We start from the raw sequence: 21,752 nt of genomic DNA, 5'->3' as shown, positions 1-21,752 counted from the left end.
TTCCCATTTTTCCCTCTGAAATCCCAGATTTCCCCCATTTTCCCCCCGGCACCCCAAATTCCCATTTTTCCCTCTGAAATCCCAGATTTCCCCCATTTTTCCCCCCGGCACCCCAAATTCCCCCCGTTTCCCGGCCGTACCTCCTCATCCTTGTACCAGGAGAGCGACTCGGCCGTGAGCACGAACCAGTACTCCTTGGAGCCGCCCTTCATGATGCTGATGTTGTTGATGGTGAGCCAGCCCCGGCGGATCTCCCCCCGGCACCCCAAATTCCCCCCGTTTCCCGGCCGTACCTCCTCATCCTTGTACCAGGAGAGCGACTCGGCCGTGAGCACGAACCAGTACTCCTTGGAGCCGCCCTTCATGATGCTGATGTTGTTGATGGTGAGCCAGCCCCGGCGGATCACCTGCGGCACGCCGGCGAGGCGGGGCGGTCACAGCGGATCCCGCAGCGATCCCACAGCGGGATCCCACTGCGGGATCCCACAGTGATCCCAGAGTGATCCCAGAGTGATCCCAGAGTGATCCCAGAGTGATCCCACAGTGATCCCAAAGCAAGATCCCACAGTGATCCCAGAGCGATCCCACAGTGATCCCAGAGCGATCCCACAGCAGGATCCCACAGTAATCCCAGAGCGATCCCGCAGTGATCCCAAAGCAGGATCCCAGAGCGATCCCAGTGATCCCACAGCAGGATCCCACTGTGATCCCAGAGTGATCCCAGAGCGATCCCACAGTGATCCCAGAGTGATCCCCCAGTGATCCCAAAGCAGGATCCCAGAGCGATCCCAGTGATCCCACAGCAGGATCCCACAGTGATCCCACAGCAGGATCCCACTGTGATCCCAGAGTGATCCCAGAGCGATCCCGCAGTGATCCCAAAGCAGGATCCCACTGCGGGATCCCACAGTGATCCCAGAGCGATCCCGCAGCGATCCCAAAGCACAAAGCAGGATCCCACTGCGGGAGTGATCCCACAGTGATCCCAGTGATCCCACAGCAGGATCCCACAGTGATCCCACAGCAGGATCCCACTGCGGGATCCCGCAGCGATCCCACAGCAGGATCCCACAGTGATCCCAAAGCGATCCCGCACTGATCCCAAAGCAAGATCCCACAGCAGGATCCCACAGTGATCCCAGAGTGATCCCAGAGAAATCCCACAGTGATCCCAAAGCTGGATCCCACTGCAGGATCCCACAGTGATCCCAAAGCAGGATCCCACTGCAGGATCCCACAGCGATCCCAAAGCTGGATCCCACTGCGGGATCCCACTGCAGAATCTCGCAGTGATCCCCCAGTGATCCCAGAGCAATCCCATAGCGATCCCAGAGTGATCCCACAGTGATCTCACAGCGATCCCAGAGTGATCCCACAGTGATCCCAGAGCAGGATCCCAAAGCAGGATCCCACTGCAGGATCTCGCAGTGATCCCAGAGTGATCCCAGAGTGATCCCAAAGCAAGATCCCACTGCGGGATCCCACAGTGATCCCAAAGCAAGATCCCAAAGAAGGATCCCACAGTGATCCCGCAGCGATCCCAGAGCAATCCCACCGTGATCCCACAGTGATCCCAAAGCAGGATCCCCCAGCAGGATCCCACAGCAATCCTGAAGCAGGATCCCCCAGTGATCCCGCAGTGATCTCACTGCAAGATCCCCCAGGGCTATCCCAGTCCATCCCAGGGCTCTCCCAGCCCATCCCAGGGCTCTCCCAGTCCATCCCAGTCCATCCCAGCCCATCCCAGTCCATCCCAGTCCATCCCAGCCCATCCCAGGGCTATCCCGGGCTATCCCAGTCCACCCCAGTCCATCCCAGTCCATCCCAGCCCATCCCAGTCCCATCCCAGTCCATCCCAGCCCACCCCAGCCCACCCCGGGGCTCTCCCACCCCTCGGGTTAGTGCCAGGGCTCAGCGGGAAGCGCGGCCGGAGCGGGAGCAGCCCCCGGGAAGGGGCAGAGCCGGTTAGACACGGAGCCTGCCGTGGCTCCACGGGAACACCGAGACCCCCGGGGGTCCCAAGCCCCTCCCGGGGGTGGGGTCGGGGTCGGTTTTCCGGCGCGGGAGCCACGGCAGATCCCCGGGGTGAGGAAGGAGCGAAGCTGGAGCTGCGGCGGAGCGCTCCGGGCGCGGGAAGGACGGAGAGCCCGGGAATTGCAGGGGGGCAGGGGAGGGGGGATTTCACCTCCGAGAGCCCCCTTCCCATCTGGGAACCACCCTGGGATTGGACCCGAGCGGGTTTTAAAGGAACTGGGGGGTGGGAAGGGGGAAAGGGAGGATCAGGGATCAGGAAAGGGATTGGAGCAAAGCCCGAGGGGTCAGGGGGGCTTGGGGTGTTACTGGGGAAAGGGATCAGCAGGAAAAGGGGCTGAAAGGAAAAAGGGAAAGGGGAGAGGGGGGAATTTTGAGGGGTTACATGCAAAAGGGAGAGGGTCTGTGCAGCCCAGCAGGAGCTGGAGCCTCTGGGAAAAGCCCAGGAGCAGCAGGGATGAGGTTCCTTTAAAACCCACGGATTTTGGTGAGAACAGGGATGGTCTGGGGGCTCGGCAGGGACTCCCACCCCCAATTCCCAGCTCTCCCCCCTTCCCATCGTGATCCCGTCCCGCGGCCGGCGAGGGAACGGCCCTGCCCGGAGCTCTGGGGGTCCCGGGGGTCCCCAGGAATATCTGGGTGCTGCTGAGAGGAGGTGGAAGTGCCTGAGGAGCCGGGAAAAGGCCGGATCTGCGGCGGGGATTCGTGGAACGGGAGGCACAAACCCTCCCGGGGGGGGCAGCATGCAGCAGCCCCAGGGAATCCACATTTTGGGAGAATAAAACGTTTCACAGCCTGGCACCAGGGAGCTCCCCCTGGCTCTGGCATTCCAGCTCTATCCAGAGGCAGGATCCATGAGATTATCCCGGTTTTCCTGCCCAGGTCACCCCGAGGTTGTAAATCCCAAAGGGGGGGTTTGGAAAGGATTCCATCTCAGGCACTTCCACGTTCCTGGAGAGGCTCCGAGGGGATTGGGACCCCCTGGATCCCCCTCCCTGTCCCAGGAGGGAGGAGCTCCGTGGTGGAATGACAGGGCTTGGAGCAGCCAGGTTGGGAATTCTGGTGTTGGCAGGGCGGGGTTGAACCCCCCAAATCCCTCCCCAAAAAAAAAAAAAAAAAAAGGGGAATTTAGGGGGAGAAATAAATCCCAGCCCTTCCCTCCGTGTGTTCCCAAAGGAATCAAGGAAATCTCACCCTCCCCCAGCCATTCTGGGCTGAATCAGAAAGATTTTGGCCTCCTGCTTCCCAAAGTTTGGGAAAACCAGGAGCAAGCTGAATGCCAGGATCACCCCGAAGCCCCTGCAGCGGGCACAGGGGGCACAAACCCCATTTCCACCTGGCTGCTCCCTCTGGGAATCCTGTCCCCCTCCTCTCTCCGTCCTGGGGAGCAGGGGGGTGGCTTTTTGGGGGGTTTTTGGGGGTTTTTGGGGACGGGGCGCTGTCCCGGCACTGTCCCGCTCCGTGGTACTTACCAGGATCTCCCCCTTTAGGCACGCAAAATTAAGGGGGAAAAACACAAAAAAAAAAAAAAAAAAAGCAAGAAAAGAAAACACGGAAGGGGACGGGAGTGACAGGAGAAGGAGAGAGCGAGAAGCACAAAAAAAAAAAGGGAGGAAAAAGCGGAAAAACAGCAGAAGAAAACCCGTTACATGCTATTAATGATCATTCCCAGCGTTAATCCTTCCGCAGGGAGCCGGGCCCGAGGCCGGGGAGGGGGCACGGCCTCACCCCAACGCTCCCCTGGGAGCAGGATTTGGGGGGGACACGGCTCTGGGGACACCCCGGGGTCCTCCCAGTTCCCAGGGCTGCGCCTCCCGCCTGCTTGGTCCCGAATTTCAGGCGGGAATTCCGCTGCTTTTCCATGCCCAAACCCGGTCCTGGCTATCAGAGTGGGCTTGGATCTCCACGCCCGAGGAGGAGGAAGAGGAGGAAGAGGAGGAATTCCGGGGGTGTACCTGGTTGGGGATCGCTCTCTTCTTGTTGGTCTGCGTGTTCCGCTGCTGCGCGCTGGGAAAAGGGGGAAAAAACGGAATTTTGAGTGGGGGGAGAGGGGGCTGAGCGAGGGCCACATGCAGGGAGGAGCCCATCCGAAGGGTGGAATTCCAGAGCCCCTTCCCGAGGTTTTTTTTTGCCCAGGACAGAGTGGGGAGGTGACACCGGGAACTCCTGGCATTCCCAGGACGTGACTCCAGGGGGAGGAGGTTGTGAAACACCCGAGCAGCAGCGGCTGCACATTCCCGGGGGGAATTCCGACCACCAGGAGCTTCCAGAAACACCCAATTCCCCCTGGATCGGGGTCGAGCATTACCTGCACCAGAGGGAAAAGCTACCTGTCTCTCCTGAGCACCGAGGGGGCAGAACCGTTAGTCAGGAGCGGGAACAAAATCCGGGAAATCCGTTAGAATCCCACCGGGAGCCCCGGAGCAGCAGAGGGGGGACACTCCCACCCCTGGGAAAGGGGATTTGGGGGAGCTGGGGAATCCTCCCTGCCTGCCCCGAGCCCAACAGCTCCTCCTGGATCCCTGGGCAGGGGTGATCGGGGTGAACCCACTGAGCTGGGAGGAGCAGCTCCAGGATCCCAATTCCAGAGCTGGACTGGGAGGAGAAGCTCCAGGATCCCAATTCCAGAGCTGGACTGGGAGGAGAAGCTCCAGGAGCCCAATTCCAGAGCTGGACTGGGAGGAGCAGCTCCAGGATCCCAAAGCCAAATCTGAGGGAAAAGCTCTCTGGTTCCCAATTCCAAATCTGAGCTGTGAGGAGCAGCTCCAGGATCCCAATTCCAGAGCTGGACTGGGAGGAGAAGCTCTAGGATCCCAATTCCAGAGCAGAAATGGGAGGAGAAGCTCCAAGATCCCAAAGCCAAAGCTCAACTGTGAGGAGCAGCTCCAGGATCCCAAAGCCAAGGCTGGACTGGGAGGAAAATCTCCCTGCTTCCCAATTCCAGAGCTGAACTGTGAGGAGCAGCTCCAGGATCCCAAAGCCAAATCTGAACTGGGAGGAGCAGCTCCAGGATCCCAAAGCCAAGGCTGGACTGGGAGGAGAAGCTCCAGGATCCCAATTCCAGAGCTGAGCTGGGAGGAGAAGCTCCAGGATCCCAAACCCACATCTGAGGGAAAAGCTCTCTGGTTCCCAATTCCAAATCTGAACTGGGAGGAGCAGCTCCAGCCAAGGCTGGATTGGGAGGAGAAGCTGCAGGATCCCAAACCCAAGGCTGAACTGGGAGGAGAAACTGCAGGATCCCAAACCCAAAGCTCAACTGGGAGGAGCAGCTCCAGGATCCCAAAGCCAAGGCTGGACTGGGAGGAGAAGCTCCAGGATCCCAATTCCAGAGCTGAGCTGGGAGGAGAAGCTCCAGGATCCCAAACCCACATCTGAGGGAAAAGCTCTCTGGTTCCCAATTCCAAATCTGAACTGGGAGGAGCAGCTCCAGCCAAGGCTGGATTGGGAGGAGAAGCTGCAGGATCCCAAACCCAAGGCTGAACTGGGAGGAGAAACTGCAGGATCCCAAACCCAAAGTTCAACTGGGAGGAGAAGCTCCAGGATCCCAAAGCCAAGGCTGGACTGGGAGGAGCAGCTCCAGGATCCCAAACCCAAGGCTGAGCTGTGAGGAGCAGCTCCAGGATCCCAAACCCAAAGTTCAACTGGGAGGAGCAGCTCCAGGATCCCAAAGCCAAGGCTGAACTGAGAGGAGCAGCTGCAGGATCCCAAAGCCAAGGACAAGCTCCCAGCTCCCTGCCCCGAGGGGAGCCTCCCCAGACCCCCCAGAGCCCGGGGAAGGTGCCGGGATGCCCCGGGGAGGGGGAGCTGCCCCCGGTACCCACCCGGTGGCCACGTGCTGCTCAGTGAAACAGCTGGGGCACGAGAGGATCAGAACAGTCCAGAGACAGAGAGAGGTGATGGATCCAAGGGGAAACAGCAGAGAGCAGGAGGAGAGCAGGGAGTGTGACCGGAGAGGAAAAGAGAGAAAAAAGGGGGAAGAGAGAAAAGAAAAAAAAAAAAAAACAGGAGGAGGAGTGTGGGAATTTAAGGGGCAGGAGGGGGGGTGGGCTCCAGGCACCCTGAGCTGGAGTCTGGGGGCTGGAAAACACCAGGGAAGGTGGAAGGGAGAGCCCTGCCCCTGGCAGGGGAGAGGATGAGGAGGGACAGAGAGGACAAGGAGCAATTCCTGCTCTGGGACAGCTCCAGGGCGGTTCCAACAGCCTGAACCATCAGGATTCACCCCAATTCCTGAGGCTGGAGCTTTTCCCAGCCCCTTTCCCACAGCCCAAACCTGAGGGAACCGGGTGCCAGAGGTGCTGGTGGCACGTGGGAGACTCCAGTGCCCCCCAGAATGAAACCACAACCCCCGCAGGCCGGGAATGTGGGAATTGTCCCCTGGGAAAAAAAAAAAACTCACTTGGCGAAGCCGATGAAATCCTCGTGGTTGGTGTTGATGTAGGAGAGCTCGATGTCGATGAGCAGCAGGATCTGAGGGGAGCAGCAGTCAGGGGAGGGGGCAGGTCCCTCCCGGGGGGGCTGGGGACGGGCAGGGGGCTGACCTGGTCCTTGGTTTTGCCCTCCCGCTCGCGGATGTGGGTGGTGACGATGCGCTCGGTCTCCTCCCGCAGCCTGGGGTAGGAGCCCAGCTGGAAAAGAGGGGAAGAACTGCTGGGATGGAGCCAGGCAGCTCGGGGGGAGCAGCACCCACCAAAGCCCCCCCGAATCCCACCCAATTCCTGCCCCAGGAGCCCCCCCAGGGCTGGGGGGTGTCCCCAAAATCCCGGCCCTTCCATCGGGATCCAGGGAATTCCAGGAGAGGCCTGGGAATGCCCAGGGTGAGCCCAGATTTCACCAGAGGGGGATTTTGGGGAGGAGGGAGGGGGCTGGAATGGCTCCAGTCAGAGAGCCCTGCTGGTCACCCTGGGCTGACCAGTCCCCACTGGTCACTCTGGGCTGACCAGTACCTCACTGTCACTGGGCTGACCAGTCCCCACTGGTCACTCTGGGCTGACCAGTCCCCACTGGTCACTCTGGGCTGACCAGTACCTTACTGGTGCACTGGCGCACGGTGTTGATGAGCTCCTGGATCACCAAATCCACGCATTTCAGGCACGGCTCCTTCAGCTTCACCACCTGCTTCTTCACGATGGCCTCGAAGGCCAGGTCTGGCGTGAACAGCCCCGTCCTGGAGCCCAGGGAGAGGGAAAAGCGGGATTGGGATGGGATTGGGATGGGATTGGGAATGTGCCCCACCCCAGGGAGGGATTCCCTGACCCACAGAGCGATTCCCAGCTTTGGGAGAGGCAGTTCCTGCTCCCAGGGAGAAATTCTGCTCCTGGAGAACAATTTCATCCTCAGAAGAGAAAATCCCCCCTCCAGGAGAGCCCTTCCCACCTTTCTCTGGGAATGTGGGCCGGGAACTGTGTCCAGGGAGGATCTGTGGGGGATACTTGCCTCACCCCGTGGATGTTCTTGATGGCGTAGCTGATCTCCCGCCTCAAATCCTTCTCATCAAATTCCATCTGCCGGGAAAGGGAGTGGGAATCGGGGTCAGGAATCAATCAGGAATCGGGGTCAGGAATCAATCAGGAATCAGGAATCAATCAGGAATCAGGGTCAGGAATCAATCAGGAACCAGGATCAGGAATCAATCAGGAATCAGGAATCAATCAGGAATCAGGGTCAGGAATCAATCAGGAACCAGGATCAGGAATCAATCAGGAATCAGGAATCAATCAGGAATCAGGGTCAGGAATCAATCAGGAACCAGGAATCGGGAACAGGAATCAATCAGGAACCAGGAATCAATCAGGAATCAGGATCAGAAATCAATCAGAAATCAATCAGGAACCAGGAATCAGGAATCAATCAGGAAGCAGGAATCAGGAACCAGGAATCAATCAGGAATCAATCAGGAACCAGAAATCAATCAGGAATCAATCAGGAATCAGGAATCAATCAGGAATCAGAAATCAGGAATGAGGAACCAGGAATCAATCAGGAATCAGGATCAGAAATCAATCAGGAACCAGGAATCAATCAGGAATCAGGATCAGAAATCAATCAGAAATCAATCAGGAACCAGGAATCAGGAATCAATCAGGAAGCAGGAATCAGGAACCAGGAATCAATCAGGAATCAATCAGGAACCAGAAATCAATCAGGAATCAATCAGGAATCAGGAATCAATCAGGAATCAGAAATCAGGAATGAGGAACCAGGAATCAATCAGGAATCAGGATCAGAAATCAATCAGGAACCAGGAATCAATCAGGAATCAGGATCAGAAATCAATCAGAAATCAATCAGGAACCAGGAATCAGGAATCAATCAGGAACCAGGAATCAGAAATCAGGAATGAGGAACCAGGAAACAATCAGGAATCAATCAGGAATCAGAAACCAGGAACTCAGAAATCAACCAGGAATGAGAAACCAGGAAATCAGGAATCAGGGATCAATCAGGAATCAGGAAGCAATCAGGAATCAGAAACCAGGAACTCAGAAATCAACCAGGAATCAGGAACCAGGAAATCAGGAACCAGGAATCAATCAGGAACCAGGAATGAGGAACGAGGAACCAGGAACCAGGAATCAGGGATCAATCAGGAACCAGGAATCAATCAGGAATCAGGAATGAGGAACCAGGAATCAGGGATCAATCAGGAACCAGGAACCAGGACTGTCCCACTCTCCAGCAGCCACAGAAGAGCCACACCAGACTGACCCATCCAAGGACGGACCACCTGCCTCAAATCCCGGGATTTTTATGGGATCCTGGGATGGTTTGGGCTGGAGAAGCCTCCAGGGAGAGGGACCCCCCATTCCTCACCTTCACGAGCTCGAAGGGGAACCTCTCGTGGAAGATCCGGTTGATCCTGGCGCCCCCGGAGAGCTCCAGAGTGTCCACCTGGTCTCCTGAGCCCTCAATCCTCTTCTCAAAGTCCACCCCGAACTGCTGCACCATCCTGGGCCGGGAAAACCGGGAATGAGGGAGCAAAAATTCCCCAAATTCCCGCAGCCGGGGCGGGAGAAGCGCAAATCCCACTTTTCCTGCGACAGCTCCCAGGGATGCTCCAGGAGAGGTTTCCCCACCCCTCCCCCGAGCCCAGGAGGAACATTCCCAGCTGGAAATGAAAGCCCAAATCCCACTGGGAATTCCCAGGGGAGGCACCCACTGCAGCAAGGCTTTGGTTTTCCTGGCGGGGTCGTCGGGACGGAAGTTCTTGTACTCCTCCACCTCCTTCTCCAGGGACAGCAGCTGGCTCTGCAGCTTGCTGCGCAGCGAGGGCAGCGTCTCCCGGATGTGGTTGGTGAGTTGCTGCCGAGGGATGGGGAGAGCTGAGCCGGGGAAACCGGGAAAATCCCGCTTTTCCGGGTGGGAAGGGGCTGTGCCACCTGGAATTCCTGCTTTTCTGAGTGGGAATGGGGCAGCGGGGACACTGTGGGGGCACCTGGGCAGGGAATGGCACCCCCAGGGCACGGGGAGGGCACGGGGGACACTGGGGGGAGCCGGGGAGGGACACAGGGCAGGGGACACTGGGGACACTGGGGACAGGGAGAGAGGGACACAGGGCAGGGGACAGTGGGGACACACAGAGTGACCTGAGGAGGACACACAGAGAGCCAGGGAAGGACACAGGGCAGGGGACACAGAGTGACCAGAGGGGGACATGGGGGACACACAGAGTGACCCGAGAGGGACAGAGGGGACACAGAGTGACCAGAGGGGGACACACAGAGTGACAGAGTGACCTGAGAGGGACACAGGGGACATACAGAGTGACCTGAGGGGGACACACAGAGAGCCAGGAAATGACACAAGGCAGGGGACACAGAGTGACCAGAGGGGGACATGGGGGACACACAGAGTGACCCGAGGGGGACACACAGAGTGACAGAGTGACCCGAGGGGGACACACAGAGTGACAGAGTGACCAGGGCAGGGGACACAGAGTGACCAGAGGGGGAGAGTGACCCGAGGGGGACACACAGAGTGACAGAGTGACCCGAGGGGGACACAGGGGACACTGGGGACCCGGGCCAGCCGTACCTCTCCGCAGGGGCAGCAGTTTGTTCTCCAGCACGTCCCGGGCGTCGGTGCCTTCGTCCATCAGGTCCAGCTTGGTGATGACCCCGATGGTCCTCAGGCCTGGGGAGCCAAGGGTCGACCCCAATGAATCCCAGCCAAGCACAACAGGGACCCACGGAACGGAGAGGAACCCCTGGCCCTGCCAGGAGAGGAAGAAGAGGACGAGGAAGGTCCTCCCCGGGGCCATCCCCATCCCTTTACCCTGCGGATCCACCTCCTTGGCCATCTTGAGCGCGTCCGAGTTGGCCAGGTCCATGTTGGCCGGCGTGACGGCCAGGATGAGGCTGCTCTCCCTGCTGATGAACTGCAGGATCATGTCCCGGATCTGGAACTCGATGTCCTGGGGCTGATCCCCCACTGGCACCTTGGTGATCCCCGGCAGGTCGATCAGGGTCAGGTTCAGCACTGGGGGGGACATGGATGGGTGAAGATCCCCTCCGGAGGCAGATTCCCGATGGATTCGCCGCTGCACGGCCCCAGAACTCCCAGATTTCCCCCGTTTTTCCCGGATTTTCCCTCACCGTGTGGGGAGTACACGCGCAGGTTGATGGGCACGGGGGAGATGCCCTTGTTGGTGCCCGTCACCCGGTCGGTCTCCGCCTCGATCTCCTGCCGAACCTCATCGAAATCCGTGAACTTCTTGGATTTGCAGTGCAGGAACTCGGCATATTCTGGAAGGGGTTGGGAATGTCAGAAACAGGGAATGTTCGGAGGGATGGCGATGGAGCAGGGCAGGGGGATATGGGTGGCTGAGTGGGGAATGTGAGGAAGGGGCTGCAGGACATGGGGAAGGGGCTGCAGGATAAGGGGAAGGGGCTGCAGGACACCCAGGAGGGGCTGCAGGATAAGGGGAAGGGGCTGCAGGATAAGGGGAGGGGGCTGCAGCACACGGGGAGGGGGCTGCAGCACAGCCAGCTCCCCCGGATCCCCATCTGCCCCAAAAAAGGGATCCCAGCAGCTGCGGGGCCGCGCTGCGGCCGCTGCGATGCTGCAATTTCCTTCCTCCTTCCCTCCGTGCGGGCAGAGCGGAAACCTCGGCGCTGCCAGGGCTGGAATCATCCCAGACACCTCAGCCAGAGCCCTCAGCAACCCTCCCATCGCTCCAAAACCGCCTCCTCCAACCTTCCCTCAGCTCCCAGGAGCCACCCACGGCCCCAGGAGGTCACCAGGGGCTCTGGGATTCACCCAAATCCAGGGATTTTCGGGCAGGAGAAGAGCCTGGCTGGTCAAGGTGAAAGGGAGGAAGGAATTCTCCTTTATATCAGGGTGGCTGATGGTAACCAAGGGAATCTGGCTGGGAAAAGGAGTCACCCCCGTGCCCAGCTCGATGTTCCTCGCTTTTCCTTGGCCTCCCCAGCATTCCCAGGGCTCTCCCCCGCATTCCTCCCCGATAAGCAGGAATCTGGGAGCTCACTCCCTGCTCTGCAGCCCCGTACCCGTCTTGGAGAAGATGAGCTGCAGGATGAGAGGCCGGCGAGTGACGATCCCAGAGCCACGGGGAAGGAAATCCCTGGAAGGGATGAAAGGATGGGGTCAATAAATTAATTAATCCTATTGATTTCTCCAGCGCTGGAGAGCCCAGGGAGGGGGCTGGGAACACAGGGGATCGATTCCTGCTCTCCTGGGGGAGAGAACAGGACACTGCTGGGAGGGCGGATCCCCACGGAAAGCAGGGAATTCCCACGGAATTCCTTCTGGCCTCAGCGCCCGGAACTTTTTTTTGGGAGAATCGTGCCTGGAAAAGGTGGTGCTCCAAGGGCAGCTTTGGGCTGGGGCTGTCACCACCCTTTCCCGAGCAGGGGACAGGGAAGTGCCAGCCGGGAACGGGGAGTGACAAGTGCCCGGGATCGCCCGGGGAGCGGCTCTGACGGGAACTGCCCGGCCCGGACGTCACGACAACGCCAACAACAACAACAACAACAACACCCTGACGGCGTCACCCCGACGGCGTCACCCCCACGGGGCCACAGCCTTCCCGGCAGAGCCCGAGCCCTGTCCCGGAGCCGGGGTGACAGCCCGGAAATTCGCTTCCTGCCCAACCGGGAGGACAGGTCGGGCGGGACGGCCCCGGGTGGGAAAAGGTGGAAGGGACCCCGGGGAGGCCCCAGATGGCCCAGAGGGAATGTCCTGATCCCGACGGGAATGCTGGGCTCAGGGTGGTTCCCTCACAGCGGGGTCCAACACCTCTGGCTCTGCTGTTGCCTCCTTGTCCCAGCCCCAGTTCTGGGGGAATCCAGGTGATCTCCTTGTGCCAGCCCTGATCCCAAGGGAATCCAGGTGATCTCCTTGTGCCAGCCCTGATCCCAAGGGAATCCAGGTGATCTCCTTGTGCCAGCCCTGATCCCAAGGGAATCCAGGTGATCCCCAGCCCCAGCCCCCATCCCAGGGGTATCCAGGTGATCCCCAACTCCAATCCCAGGGCAATCCAGGTGACCCCCAGCCCCCATCCCAGGGCAATCCAGGTGACCCCCAGCCCCCATCCCAGGGGTATCCAGGTGACCCCTAGCCCCCATCCCAGGGGTATCCAGGTGACCCCCAGCCCCCATCCCAGGGGTATCCAGGTGATCCCCAACTCCAATCCCAAGGGAATCCAGGTGACCCCCAGCCCCCATCCCAGGGCAATCCAGGTGACCCCCAGCCCCCATCCCAGGGCAATCCAGGTGATCCCCCTGTCCCATCCCAAGGCAATCCAGGTGATCCCCAGCTCCATCCCAGGGCAATCCAGGTGATCCCCAACTCCAATCCCAAGGGAATCCAGGTGACCCCCAGCCCCCATCCCAGGGCAATCCAGGTGATCCCCCTGTCCCATCCCAAGGCAATCCAGGTGATCCCCAGCTCCATCCCAGGGCAATCCAGGTGATCCCCAACTCCCATCCCAAGGGAATCCAGGTGACCCCCAGCCCCCATCCCAGGGCAATCCAGGTGATCCCCCTGTCCCATCCCAAGGCAATCCAGGTGGTCCCCAGCTCCATCCCAGGGCAATCCAGGTGATCCCCAACTCCAATCCCAAGGGAATCCAGGTGACCCCCAGCCCCCATCCCAGGGCAATCCAGGTGATCCCCAGCTCCATCCCAGGGCAATCCAGGTGACCCCCAGCCCCCATTCCAGGGCAATCCAGGTGATTCCCAGCCCCAGCTCCCATCCCAGGGGTATCCAGGTGATCCCCGGCTCCCATCCCAGGGCAATCCAGGTGATCCCCAACTCCAATCCCAAGGGAATCCAGGTGACCCCCAGCCCCCATCCCAGGGCAATCCAGGTGATCCCCAACTCCAATCCCAGGGCAATCCAGGTGACCCCCCTGTCCCAGCCCCCCCGGGAATTCCCAGCTCCCTCAGCTGGAGGTCACAGGTCCAGGGGAAAGGAGGGGACTCCGGGAAGGACAGGGACGGGTGGCAGGTGCCACCCAGCTCCGCGTCCCCGCGTCCGGCCCGGCAGGATCCGGTGACGCGCAAAGGAGCCCCGGGACGTCACCTGCCCGGATCCTGCCGCCTCCCACCTGGGCCCAGGTGTGACCAGGGCCAGCAAAGGGACAAAGGGACAAAGTTCTCAAGGTGAAGGAGCGCGGTGGGGACTTCCCCGTGCCAGGAAAATCCCTGGGGAAACACCTGAGCTGTTTCCATGCCTCCAAAACACCAAACGCTGGTTCCACCTCACTCCACTCCATTCCCTTTCCATCCCTGACGGAATTCCCGGGATTCCTCTGGCCGTGGCTCCCACCAAACCAAGGGGAATCCCACGGATTCACCCCTGGACACCTCCAGCCCCACTCTCAAGGTGGAGGAGCACGGTGGGAACCTCCCCGTGCCAGGAAAATCCCTGGGGAAACACCTGAGCTGTTTCCATGCCTCCAAAACACCAAACGCTGGTTCCACCTCACTCCACTCCATCCCTGACGGAATTCCTGGGATTCCTCTGGCCGTGGCTCCCACCAAACCAAGGGGAATCCCACGGATTCACCCCTGGACACCTCCAGCCCCACTCTCAAGGTGGAGGAGTTTGGTGGGAACCTCCCCGTGCCAGGAAAATCCCTGGGGAAACACCTGAGCTGTTTCCATGCCTCCAAAACACCAAACGCTGGTTCCACCTCACTCCACTCCACTCCCTTTCCATTCCTGACGGAATTCCCGGGATTCCTCTGGCCGTGGCTCCCACCAAACCAAGGGGAATCCCACGGATTCACCCCTGGACCCCTCCAGCCCCCCAGGCCTGGGCCCATCCCTCGGGAAGGGTCGCTGCCCTCGTCCCGCTCCCCTGGGATTCAGCTCTCCCTGTGTTTCCCCAAATCCCGCTGATCCCAAACCCTGGGGCTCAGCCCCATCCCCCTGGGACCCCCAGCCCGGGGTGAACCCCGGCACAAGGGCTCATAAAGCCCCATTGAGGTCAGGGATTGTCCCCACCCCCGGGGGACAACGGCTCCATTGTCCCCCAGGCCAGTGACAGCTCCGGGAAGGGCTGGGACGTCAGGATTTGGCAGAGCAGGGCCGGGACAAGGCTCCAAAGGGGGATGTTGGGGCCACGAGGAACCCTGGTGACCATCCCAGGTCGTTCCCTTGGTGCTTCTCCCATTAAATTGGGGGATTGGGGCGCTCCAGGCCCCCCAGCACCAATCCCAACCCCCCCAAGGATGTCCCCGTGAGGCCAGGCCCTTCCCCATGGGGAAATCCCAGCTCAGCTAGGCTAAGGCATGGATTTAGAGGGTTCCCAGCCCAATTCCAGGTCCCTCAGGATTATCTCCCCACGTATTTTGAGGGTACAAAACCCACAGAAACAGGAGCAGGGCCTCCCAGCACGGATCCAGGGCTTCCTGGTGGCTCAGAAAAACCAAAATAAAGCTCCAACAGCTGCAAAAACCCAGAGAATCAACCCCCCAGGGGCAGTTTCCAATCCTGGCTCGATGGATCCGTGCAGATCGTTGGGACAGTGGGAACAGCCCCGGGGCCCTGGCTCATCCCAGCTGGAATTTGTGATCCAGAGAGAAAACCCTGTTCAGCCATGCCGGGGTGGGAGCCCCAAAACTGCCCCTAAAAGCTGGGATGGCAATTCCTCATTGTCCCATTCCCAAGGACATCCCTGGGGTGTAATTAACCCTAATTAGCACGAGCTGCACGACGAGGTGGGGAAGGATTCCCGCATGGATTGTCCCATTCCCAAGGACATCCCTGGGGTGTAATTAACCCTAATTAGCATGAGCTGCATGGATGGATCCGGCTGCGGCGACACGAAGGGGTTTAATTATCAGGGATGTTTTTCCAGCTGTAATTAAAGTCTGCCAGAATTCCCAGGAATTCAGGATGGGGAACGACTCCACCGTTCCACCCCTGAGTGCTGGAAAAGCCCAAATCCAGGCTGGGAATTCGTTTAGAAGGGAGAAGTGATGGATCCCAGCCTGGATTGGGATCAATGCCACAGGAGGGGAGGGATCCAGTGGGGAAAACTCCCAGTGGAGCATTTCCACGGGGGAAAGGATGTCCCAACAGCCTGAAACAGCGGGCAAACCGCGTGATGGTTGGGAATTTTGGGAATGCAGAGGTTGAGGGGAGACAGCAGGGGAAGGAGTGCTGTGGGTGCCTCAGGAAGTGACAGCCCCGCAGCGAGGAGCAGGAGAGCACGGAGCCACGGCTGGGGATGATCGGGACGAGGGGCAGAGCTCTGCCCGAGGCGGTTTCTGCGGATTTTTGGGATGACCCCTCCGCCTCGCCGGGAGGGCGGCGAGCTCTGCTCCCCGTTATCGGCGCGGCCACGCTCGGCTCCCGGGCCCATCCCAGCACCGCTCCTATCTCCGGGGCGCAGCCCCACGGCGAGGACGATGACGGCGGCGGGGAGGAAGGCCCCACGCAGCTCAGCAAACCCCGGGGTGGCGGGTGAGATCCCAAGCACCGTCCCCGGGCACGGAGCGAGAACCGGGGAGCCCGCAGTGCGCACGGAACCCCCGAATCCTTTCGGCACCCGCTCACTCCTATCGCGATTGACCGCCGTGACCCCAGCCCCGCCCAGCCCCGCCCCCGTTCGGTGCCGCCTTTCCCGGCGCCGCCGCCGCCGCTCGGGCCCCGGCACCGGCGCGGCCCTTGCGCCGTTTGCCGGCCCCGCTCCGCCGGCCGCGCCCTTACGCCGCCGCTATTCCCGAACGCTCCCTACGCCCGTGGCGCCGCCCGCCGCTCCCGCCGCCGCCGCGGCCCGCCGCCGCCCTCTCCGCCGCCGCCGCTCACCGGCCCACGAAGTTCTCGAGCACCGAGCTCTTGCCGGCGCTCTGCCCGCCCACCACGGCGATCTGCGGCAGGTCGAGGTGGCAGCTCTGGCCGATGGAGCTGAAGGCGTCTTGCAGCTTGTTGACCAGCGGGATGAGCTCCTCCATGCCCCGGTTGCCCATGGCGGCGCGGCGGTGCCGGGCCCGCGCTCCCGGCGGCGGCTCCTCCTCACGGGGCCCGCGGCGGCGGCGGCGGCCAAACTTCCCCTCAGAGTCTCCTCATCCGGCACCGCCGGGCCCGCCCTGCTCCCGCAGCGCGCGTCGCCATTGGCCGGCTGGGCTGTCCGTCATCGCAGTGTGCAGAGCGGATAGGCGCATAGCGCTGTCAATCATCCGAAAGGGCGGCACCGGGAAGACAAGCCCGTTCTTTATTGGTCTGTCGGCCGTCGCTCTTCGCTGACAGCCAATGGGAGGTGGCGCTGCTGTGTCAGCTGAGGCGGCGGGGATGCGGTCCCGCCCCTCACCGGTTCCGCCATTGAATTGGCGGACAGAGCTTCCCTCGGGAGCGCTGCCCGGAGCAGCCCCGGGAGCCCGCCCTGCTCTGCCTCCCCGCCCTCCCTTCCGTTCCACAGCGCGCCCGCCACTCCGAGCGCGCTGAGCAGTGCAACCGAGAGAGGAATCTTAGGGAACAGAAAACCCTCTCGCAGTGGATCAGCCGGCCGCCATTCAGCGAGTCCTTCTCGCCCATTGCCGTTCCGGTGCTTCGCGGCCCTCCCGTGACCGCGGAGCGCCGTGTGTTCCCTCACGGGGAACGACAGTCCCGAAGCGAAGCCCCGGGGCTGGAACCCCCCGGGAACCCCCCGGAAACCAGAACCAGCAGGAATTATCTCCGCTCCCCGCCCTGCCGGGGTCTGGGAGGGGTCTCTGCTCGGTTTGGGCGATCTCTGGGGGTGCTTCGGTCATCTCCGTTCTCGGCCGTTCCCCATCCGCACAAGGCCCAACATGGCCCCCGCGTTGCCGCGGTAACGGTCACTTCCGGCGGCGCCTCCACCGCCTCTTCCGGTCACGTGCGGCGAAGATGGCGGCGCCCGCGGCGGGGCCGCCGCCGGTGCTGCGGATCGTGGCCGAGTGCGGGCGGAGCCGCGCCCGGGCCGGGGAGCTGCGGCTGCCGCACGGCACCGTGCCCTGCCCGGTGTTCATGCCCGTGGGCACCCGCGGCACCGCCAAGGGCCTGACGGCCGCGCAGCTGGCGGCGCTCGGCTGCCGCATCTGCCTCGGCAACACCTTCCACCTGGGCACGCGGCCGGTGAGCGGCACCGGGGGGCTCCGGGGGGCTCCGGGGGGCTCCCCTGCCCTGAATTCCTAAATTCCGGGTGAGGTCGGAGCTGACGCCGCTGCTCCCGCGGGTTCCCGGGGGATTGAGCGCAGCCCCCGCCGTTACCGGGGGATTCCCGGTTCGGTTCCCGGTTCGGTTCCCGGTTCGGTTCCCGGTTCGGTTCCCGGTTCGGTTCCCGTGCTCCCGCCGCCTTCCCAGCCCTGCTCTCCCTTTCCCGCAGGGTTCGGAGCTGGTCCGGCGTTCCGGTGGCCTGCACGGTTTCATGGACTGGCCCCACAACCTGCTGACGGTGAGGGGCGGGACCCCCAAATTTGGGGGGGGGGGGACCCCCAGAGCTGCCCTGACTCACGGGGCGGGACCCCCGGTGGGGATGGGGACCCCCAGGTGTGTCCCCGAGCCTCGGGGGGCTCCTGGCACGCCCTGTCCCCAATCCCGGGGGATTCTGGGGTGTCCCGGGGGGGTCCCAGGGGGGTCCCTGGGGGGTCCCCGCCCCCTCAGCGCCCGTTTTTGGGGTCCCCCAGGACAGCGGGGGGTTCCAGATGGTCTCGCTGCTGGAGCTGTCGCAGGTGTCGGAGGAGGGGGTTCGGTTCCGGCCCCCCCACGGCGGGGAGGAGATCCTGCTGAGCCCCGAGAGATCCATGGAGATCCAGAACGCGCTGGGTCAGGGGGGACCCCAAATCCCGGGGGGGGGGCCCCCCAAACCTGGGGGGAGGGACTCCCAAATCCCGGGGGGAGGGGACCCCCAAATCCCGGGGGGAGGGACCCCCAAATCCTGGGGATGGAACCCCCAAATCCCGGGGGGAGGGAACCCCCAAATCCCGGGGGGAGGGACCCCCAAACCTGGGGATGGAACCCCCAAATCCCGGGGGGACGGAACCCCCAAATCCCGGGGGAGAGACCCCCAAATCCCGGGGGGAGGGACCCCCAAATCCCGGGGGGAGGGACCCCCAAATCCCGGGGGGAGGGACCCCCAAATCCCGGGGATGGAACCCCGAAATCCCGGGGGAGAGACCCCCAAATCCCAGGGGATGGGACCCCCAAATCCCGGGGGGAGGGACCCCCAAACCCGGGGATGGAACCCCCAAATCCTGGGGAAGAGAGACCCCCAAATCCCGGGGGGAGGGACCCCCAAATCCCGGGGGGAGGGACCCCCAAATCCCGGGGGGAGGGACCCCCAAATCCCGGGGATGGAACCCCGAAATCCCGGGGGAGAGACCCCCAAATCCCAGGGGATGGGACCCCCAAATCCCGGGGGGAGGGACCCCCAAACCCGGGGATGGAACCCCCAAATCCTGGGGAAGAGAGACCCCCAAATCCCGGGGGGAGGGACCCCCAAATCCCGGGGGGAGGGACCCCCAAATCCCGGGGGGAGGGACCCCCAAATCCCGGGGATGGAACCCCGAAATCCCGGGGGAGAGACCCCCAAATCCCGGGGGGAGGGACCCCCAAATCCCGGGGGGAGGGACCCCCAAACCCGGGGATGGAACCCCCAAATCCTGGGGAAGAGAGACCCCCAAATCCCGGGGGGAGGGACCCCGAAACCCGGGGATGGGACCCCCAAACCCGGGGGAGGGACCCCCAAATCCCGGGGATGGAACCCCCAAATCCCGGGGGAGAGAAATCTGGGGGGTGGGAAAGATGGGGATGGGACCCCCAAATCTCGGGGGGGTGGGACCCCAAATCGGGGGGGGGTGAGACCCCCAAATCCCAGGGGATGGAACCTCCAAATCCCAGGGGGAGGGGACCCTCAAATCCCAGAGTTGGGACCCCCAAACCCGGGGGGAGAGACCCCCAAATCCCAGGGTTAGGACCCCAAATCCCGGGGGATGGGACCCTCAAATCTCAGGGGGGTGTGACCCCCAAATCCGGGGGAAAGGACCCCCAAATCCGGGGGTGGTGGGACCCCCAAAACAGCCTGAGACCCCCCCCAAAACAGCCTGAGACCCCCCAGGACCCCCCTGACCTTTCTGGGACCTCCCCTGGGACCCCCTGACCCTTCAGAGACCCTCCTGGGACCCCTCTGACCCTCTTGGGACCCCCTTGACCTTTCTCAGACCCTCTGAGGTCCTCCTGGGACCCCCGTGAGCCCTCTGAGACCCCCTGGGACCTCCCTGAGACCCCCCCCAGGACCACCCTGAGACTCTCTATGATGCCCCCCTGACCTTCCTGGGACCCCCTTGAGCTTCCTCAGACCCCCTGAGACCCTCCTGGGACCCCTCTGACTTTCCCTGGACTCCCCTGACCTTCCTGGGACCGCCCCCCCAGGACCCCCGGCTGCCCCCCAGGTCCGTGCGCTGGCTGGATCGCTGCGTGGCCGCTCACGCCCGCCCCCAGCAGCAGCTGCTCTTCGCCATCGTGCAGGGGGGGCTGGACCCCGAGCTGCGCCTGCGCTGCATCCGAGGTGGGCCTTCCTCCCCTCGTCATCCTCGTCATCGTCAGCCTCATCCCCGGGCCTTCCTCCCCTCGTCATCCTCGTCATCGTCAGCCTCATCCCCGGGCCTTCCTCCCCTCGTCATCCTCACCATCCTCAGTCCTTCCTCCCCTGCTCGTCATCGTCAGCCTCATCCCCGGGCCTTCCTCCCCTGCTCGTCATCTTCGTCATCCTCACCCTCATCCCCGGGCCTTCCTCCCCTCGTCATCCTCAGCCTCATCCCCTGGCCTTCCTCCCCTCGTCATCCTCACCATCCTCAGTCCTTCCTCCCCTGCTCGTCATCTTCGTCATCCTCACCCTCATCCCCAGGTCTGTTTCCCGTCCTCATCATCCTCGCCATCCTCGCTATCCTCACCCTCATCCCTGGGCCTTCTTCCCATCCTCATCATCCTCGCCATCCTCGCTATCCTCACCCTCATCCCTGGGCCTTCTTCCCGTCCTCATCATCCTCGCCATCCTCACCTTCATCCCTGAGCCTTCCTTGCCTTCTTCATCATCTTCTTCCTCATCACCAGGCCTTCCTCCCATCCTCGTCATCCTTGCTCTGCCCAGCTTCATCCCTAGGCCATCCTTATCATCTTCACCATCCTCACCTTCATCCCCGAGCCTTCCTCACCTTCCTCATCATCCTCACCATCCTCTCTCTCATCCCTGGGCCTTCCTCCCATCCTCACCCTCCTCACCCTCATTCTCAGGCATTCCTCCTCACCCTCCTCCACCTCATCCCTGCTTGACAGGGGCTCTGGGGGTCCTGGGGCAGCCCAGGGGGACCTGGGGGAGCTCCGGTGGTCCTGGGGGGAGGTTCAGGGGTGACCTGGGGGGTCCCGGAGGGGTTTAGGGGTGATTTGGGGATCCTGGGGGGTCCCGGGGGGAGGTTCAGGGGTGATTTAGGGGTCTCAGGATGACCTGGGGGGGGTCCCTGGGGTCTCCACCCCCTCTCGCAGCCATGACCCAGCGGGATGTGCCCGGTTCCACCCTGGGGCTCGAGGGGGTCCGGGTGGCTCAGGGTGGTCCAGGGGTGACCTGGGGGTCCCAGGGTGATTTGGGGGTCCCAGGGGGAGGCTCAGGGGTGATCTGGGGGGTCCCGGGGGGGAGGCTCAGGGGTGATTTGGGGTGATTTGGGGGTCGCACCCCCCCTCGCAGCCATGACCCAGCGGGACGTGCCCGGTTTTGCCATCGGGGGCCTGAGCGGGGGCGAGGCCAAGGCGCGCTTTTGGCGCACGGTGAAGCTGAGCGCCGAGCACCTGCCCCGGGACAAGCCCCGCTACCTGATGGGCGTGGGGTGAGTCTGGGGGTCCCCTCAGCCCCCTCCCCCAGACCCCAGAGCCAGCCGGGCTGGGGGAGACCCCCGGAGTCACCCCCAATTCGCCCCCAGCTACGCCACCGACCTGGTGGTCTGCGTCGCGCTGGGCTGTGACATGTTCGACTGCGTGTTCCCCACCCGCACGGCGGTAAGGGGGGCTGAGGGGGGGGTTTGGGGACCCCTCCCCGGGGTTTTGGGGGACCCCCGTAACCCACCCTGCTCCCCCTGCAGCGTTTCGGTTCCGCCCTGGTGCCCTGGGGGTCCCTGCAGCTGAAAAATCAGCAATTCGCCAAAGATTTCCGGCCCATCGACGCCGACTGCGGCTGTCCCACGTGCCAGAGGTGGGCGGGGGGCTCTGGGGAGGGTCTGGGGGGGTCCCCGAGGTGGGTCTGACCCC

The 21,752-nt window shown here is 62.4% G+C and overlaps 2 protein-coding genes across 2 annotated transcripts in view; one reads left to right on the top strand and one right to left on the bottom strand.

The window, feature by feature from the left end:
• Positions 1-16,584, bottom strand: part of LOC121362652 (dynamin-2) — a 22,018-nt gene extending 5,434 nt beyond the window's left edge. The window contains exons 1-14 of the mRNA XM_041484318.1: positions 16,308-16,584; positions 11,538-11,611; positions 10,623-10,772; positions 10,303-10,506; positions 10,003-10,161; positions 9,188-9,398; positions 8,842-8,977; positions 7,465-7,532; positions 7,057-7,195; positions 6,570-6,656; positions 6,428-6,498; positions 3,987-4,038; positions 3,504-3,515; positions 294-407 (exon numbers count right to left, since the gene is read on the bottom strand). Of these exons, the coding sequence (XP_041340252.1) occupies positions 294-407; positions 3,504-3,515; positions 3,987-4,038; positions 6,428-6,498; positions 6,570-6,656; positions 7,057-7,195; positions 7,465-7,532; positions 8,842-8,977; positions 9,188-9,398; positions 10,003-10,161; positions 10,303-10,506; positions 10,623-10,772; positions 11,538-11,611; positions 16,308-16,468 (1,638 nt within the window). The 5' untranslated portion in view covers positions 16,469-16,584. The remainder of the gene's footprint in view (positions 1-293; positions 408-3,503; positions 3,516-3,986; positions 4,039-6,427; positions 6,499-6,569; positions 6,657-7,056; positions 7,196-7,464; positions 7,533-8,841; positions 8,978-9,187; positions 9,399-10,002; positions 10,162-10,302; positions 10,507-10,622; positions 10,773-11,537; positions 11,612-16,307) is intronic.
• Positions 16,585-16,979: 395 nt separating this feature from the next.
• On the top strand, positions 16,980-21,748 carry LOC121362651 (queuine tRNA-ribosyltransferase catalytic subunit 1-like). The gene is made up of 7 exons (XM_041484317.1): positions 16,980-17,591; positions 17,842-17,910; positions 18,143-18,281; positions 19,804-20,022; positions 21,196-21,334; positions 21,428-21,503; positions 21,587-21,748. Exons 1-7 carry the CDS (start codon positions 17,364-17,366, stop codon positions 21,746-21,748), a joined length of 1,032 nt encoding a protein of 343 aa, XP_041340251.1. The 5' UTR covers positions 16,980-17,363.
• Positions 21,749-21,752: the final 4 nt, after the last annotated feature.

The sequence above is a fragment of the Pyrgilauda ruficollis genome, unplaced genomic scaffold (assembly GCF_017590135.1).
Source record: "Pyrgilauda ruficollis isolate IOZ18807 unplaced genomic scaffold, ASM1759013v1 scaffold654, whole genome shotgun sequence".
In the NCBI taxonomy this organism is placed as follows: domain Eukaryota; kingdom Metazoa; phylum Chordata; class Aves; order Passeriformes; family Passeridae; genus Pyrgilauda; species Pyrgilauda ruficollis.
This window is presented reverse-complemented; position numbering and strand designations above follow the sequence as displayed.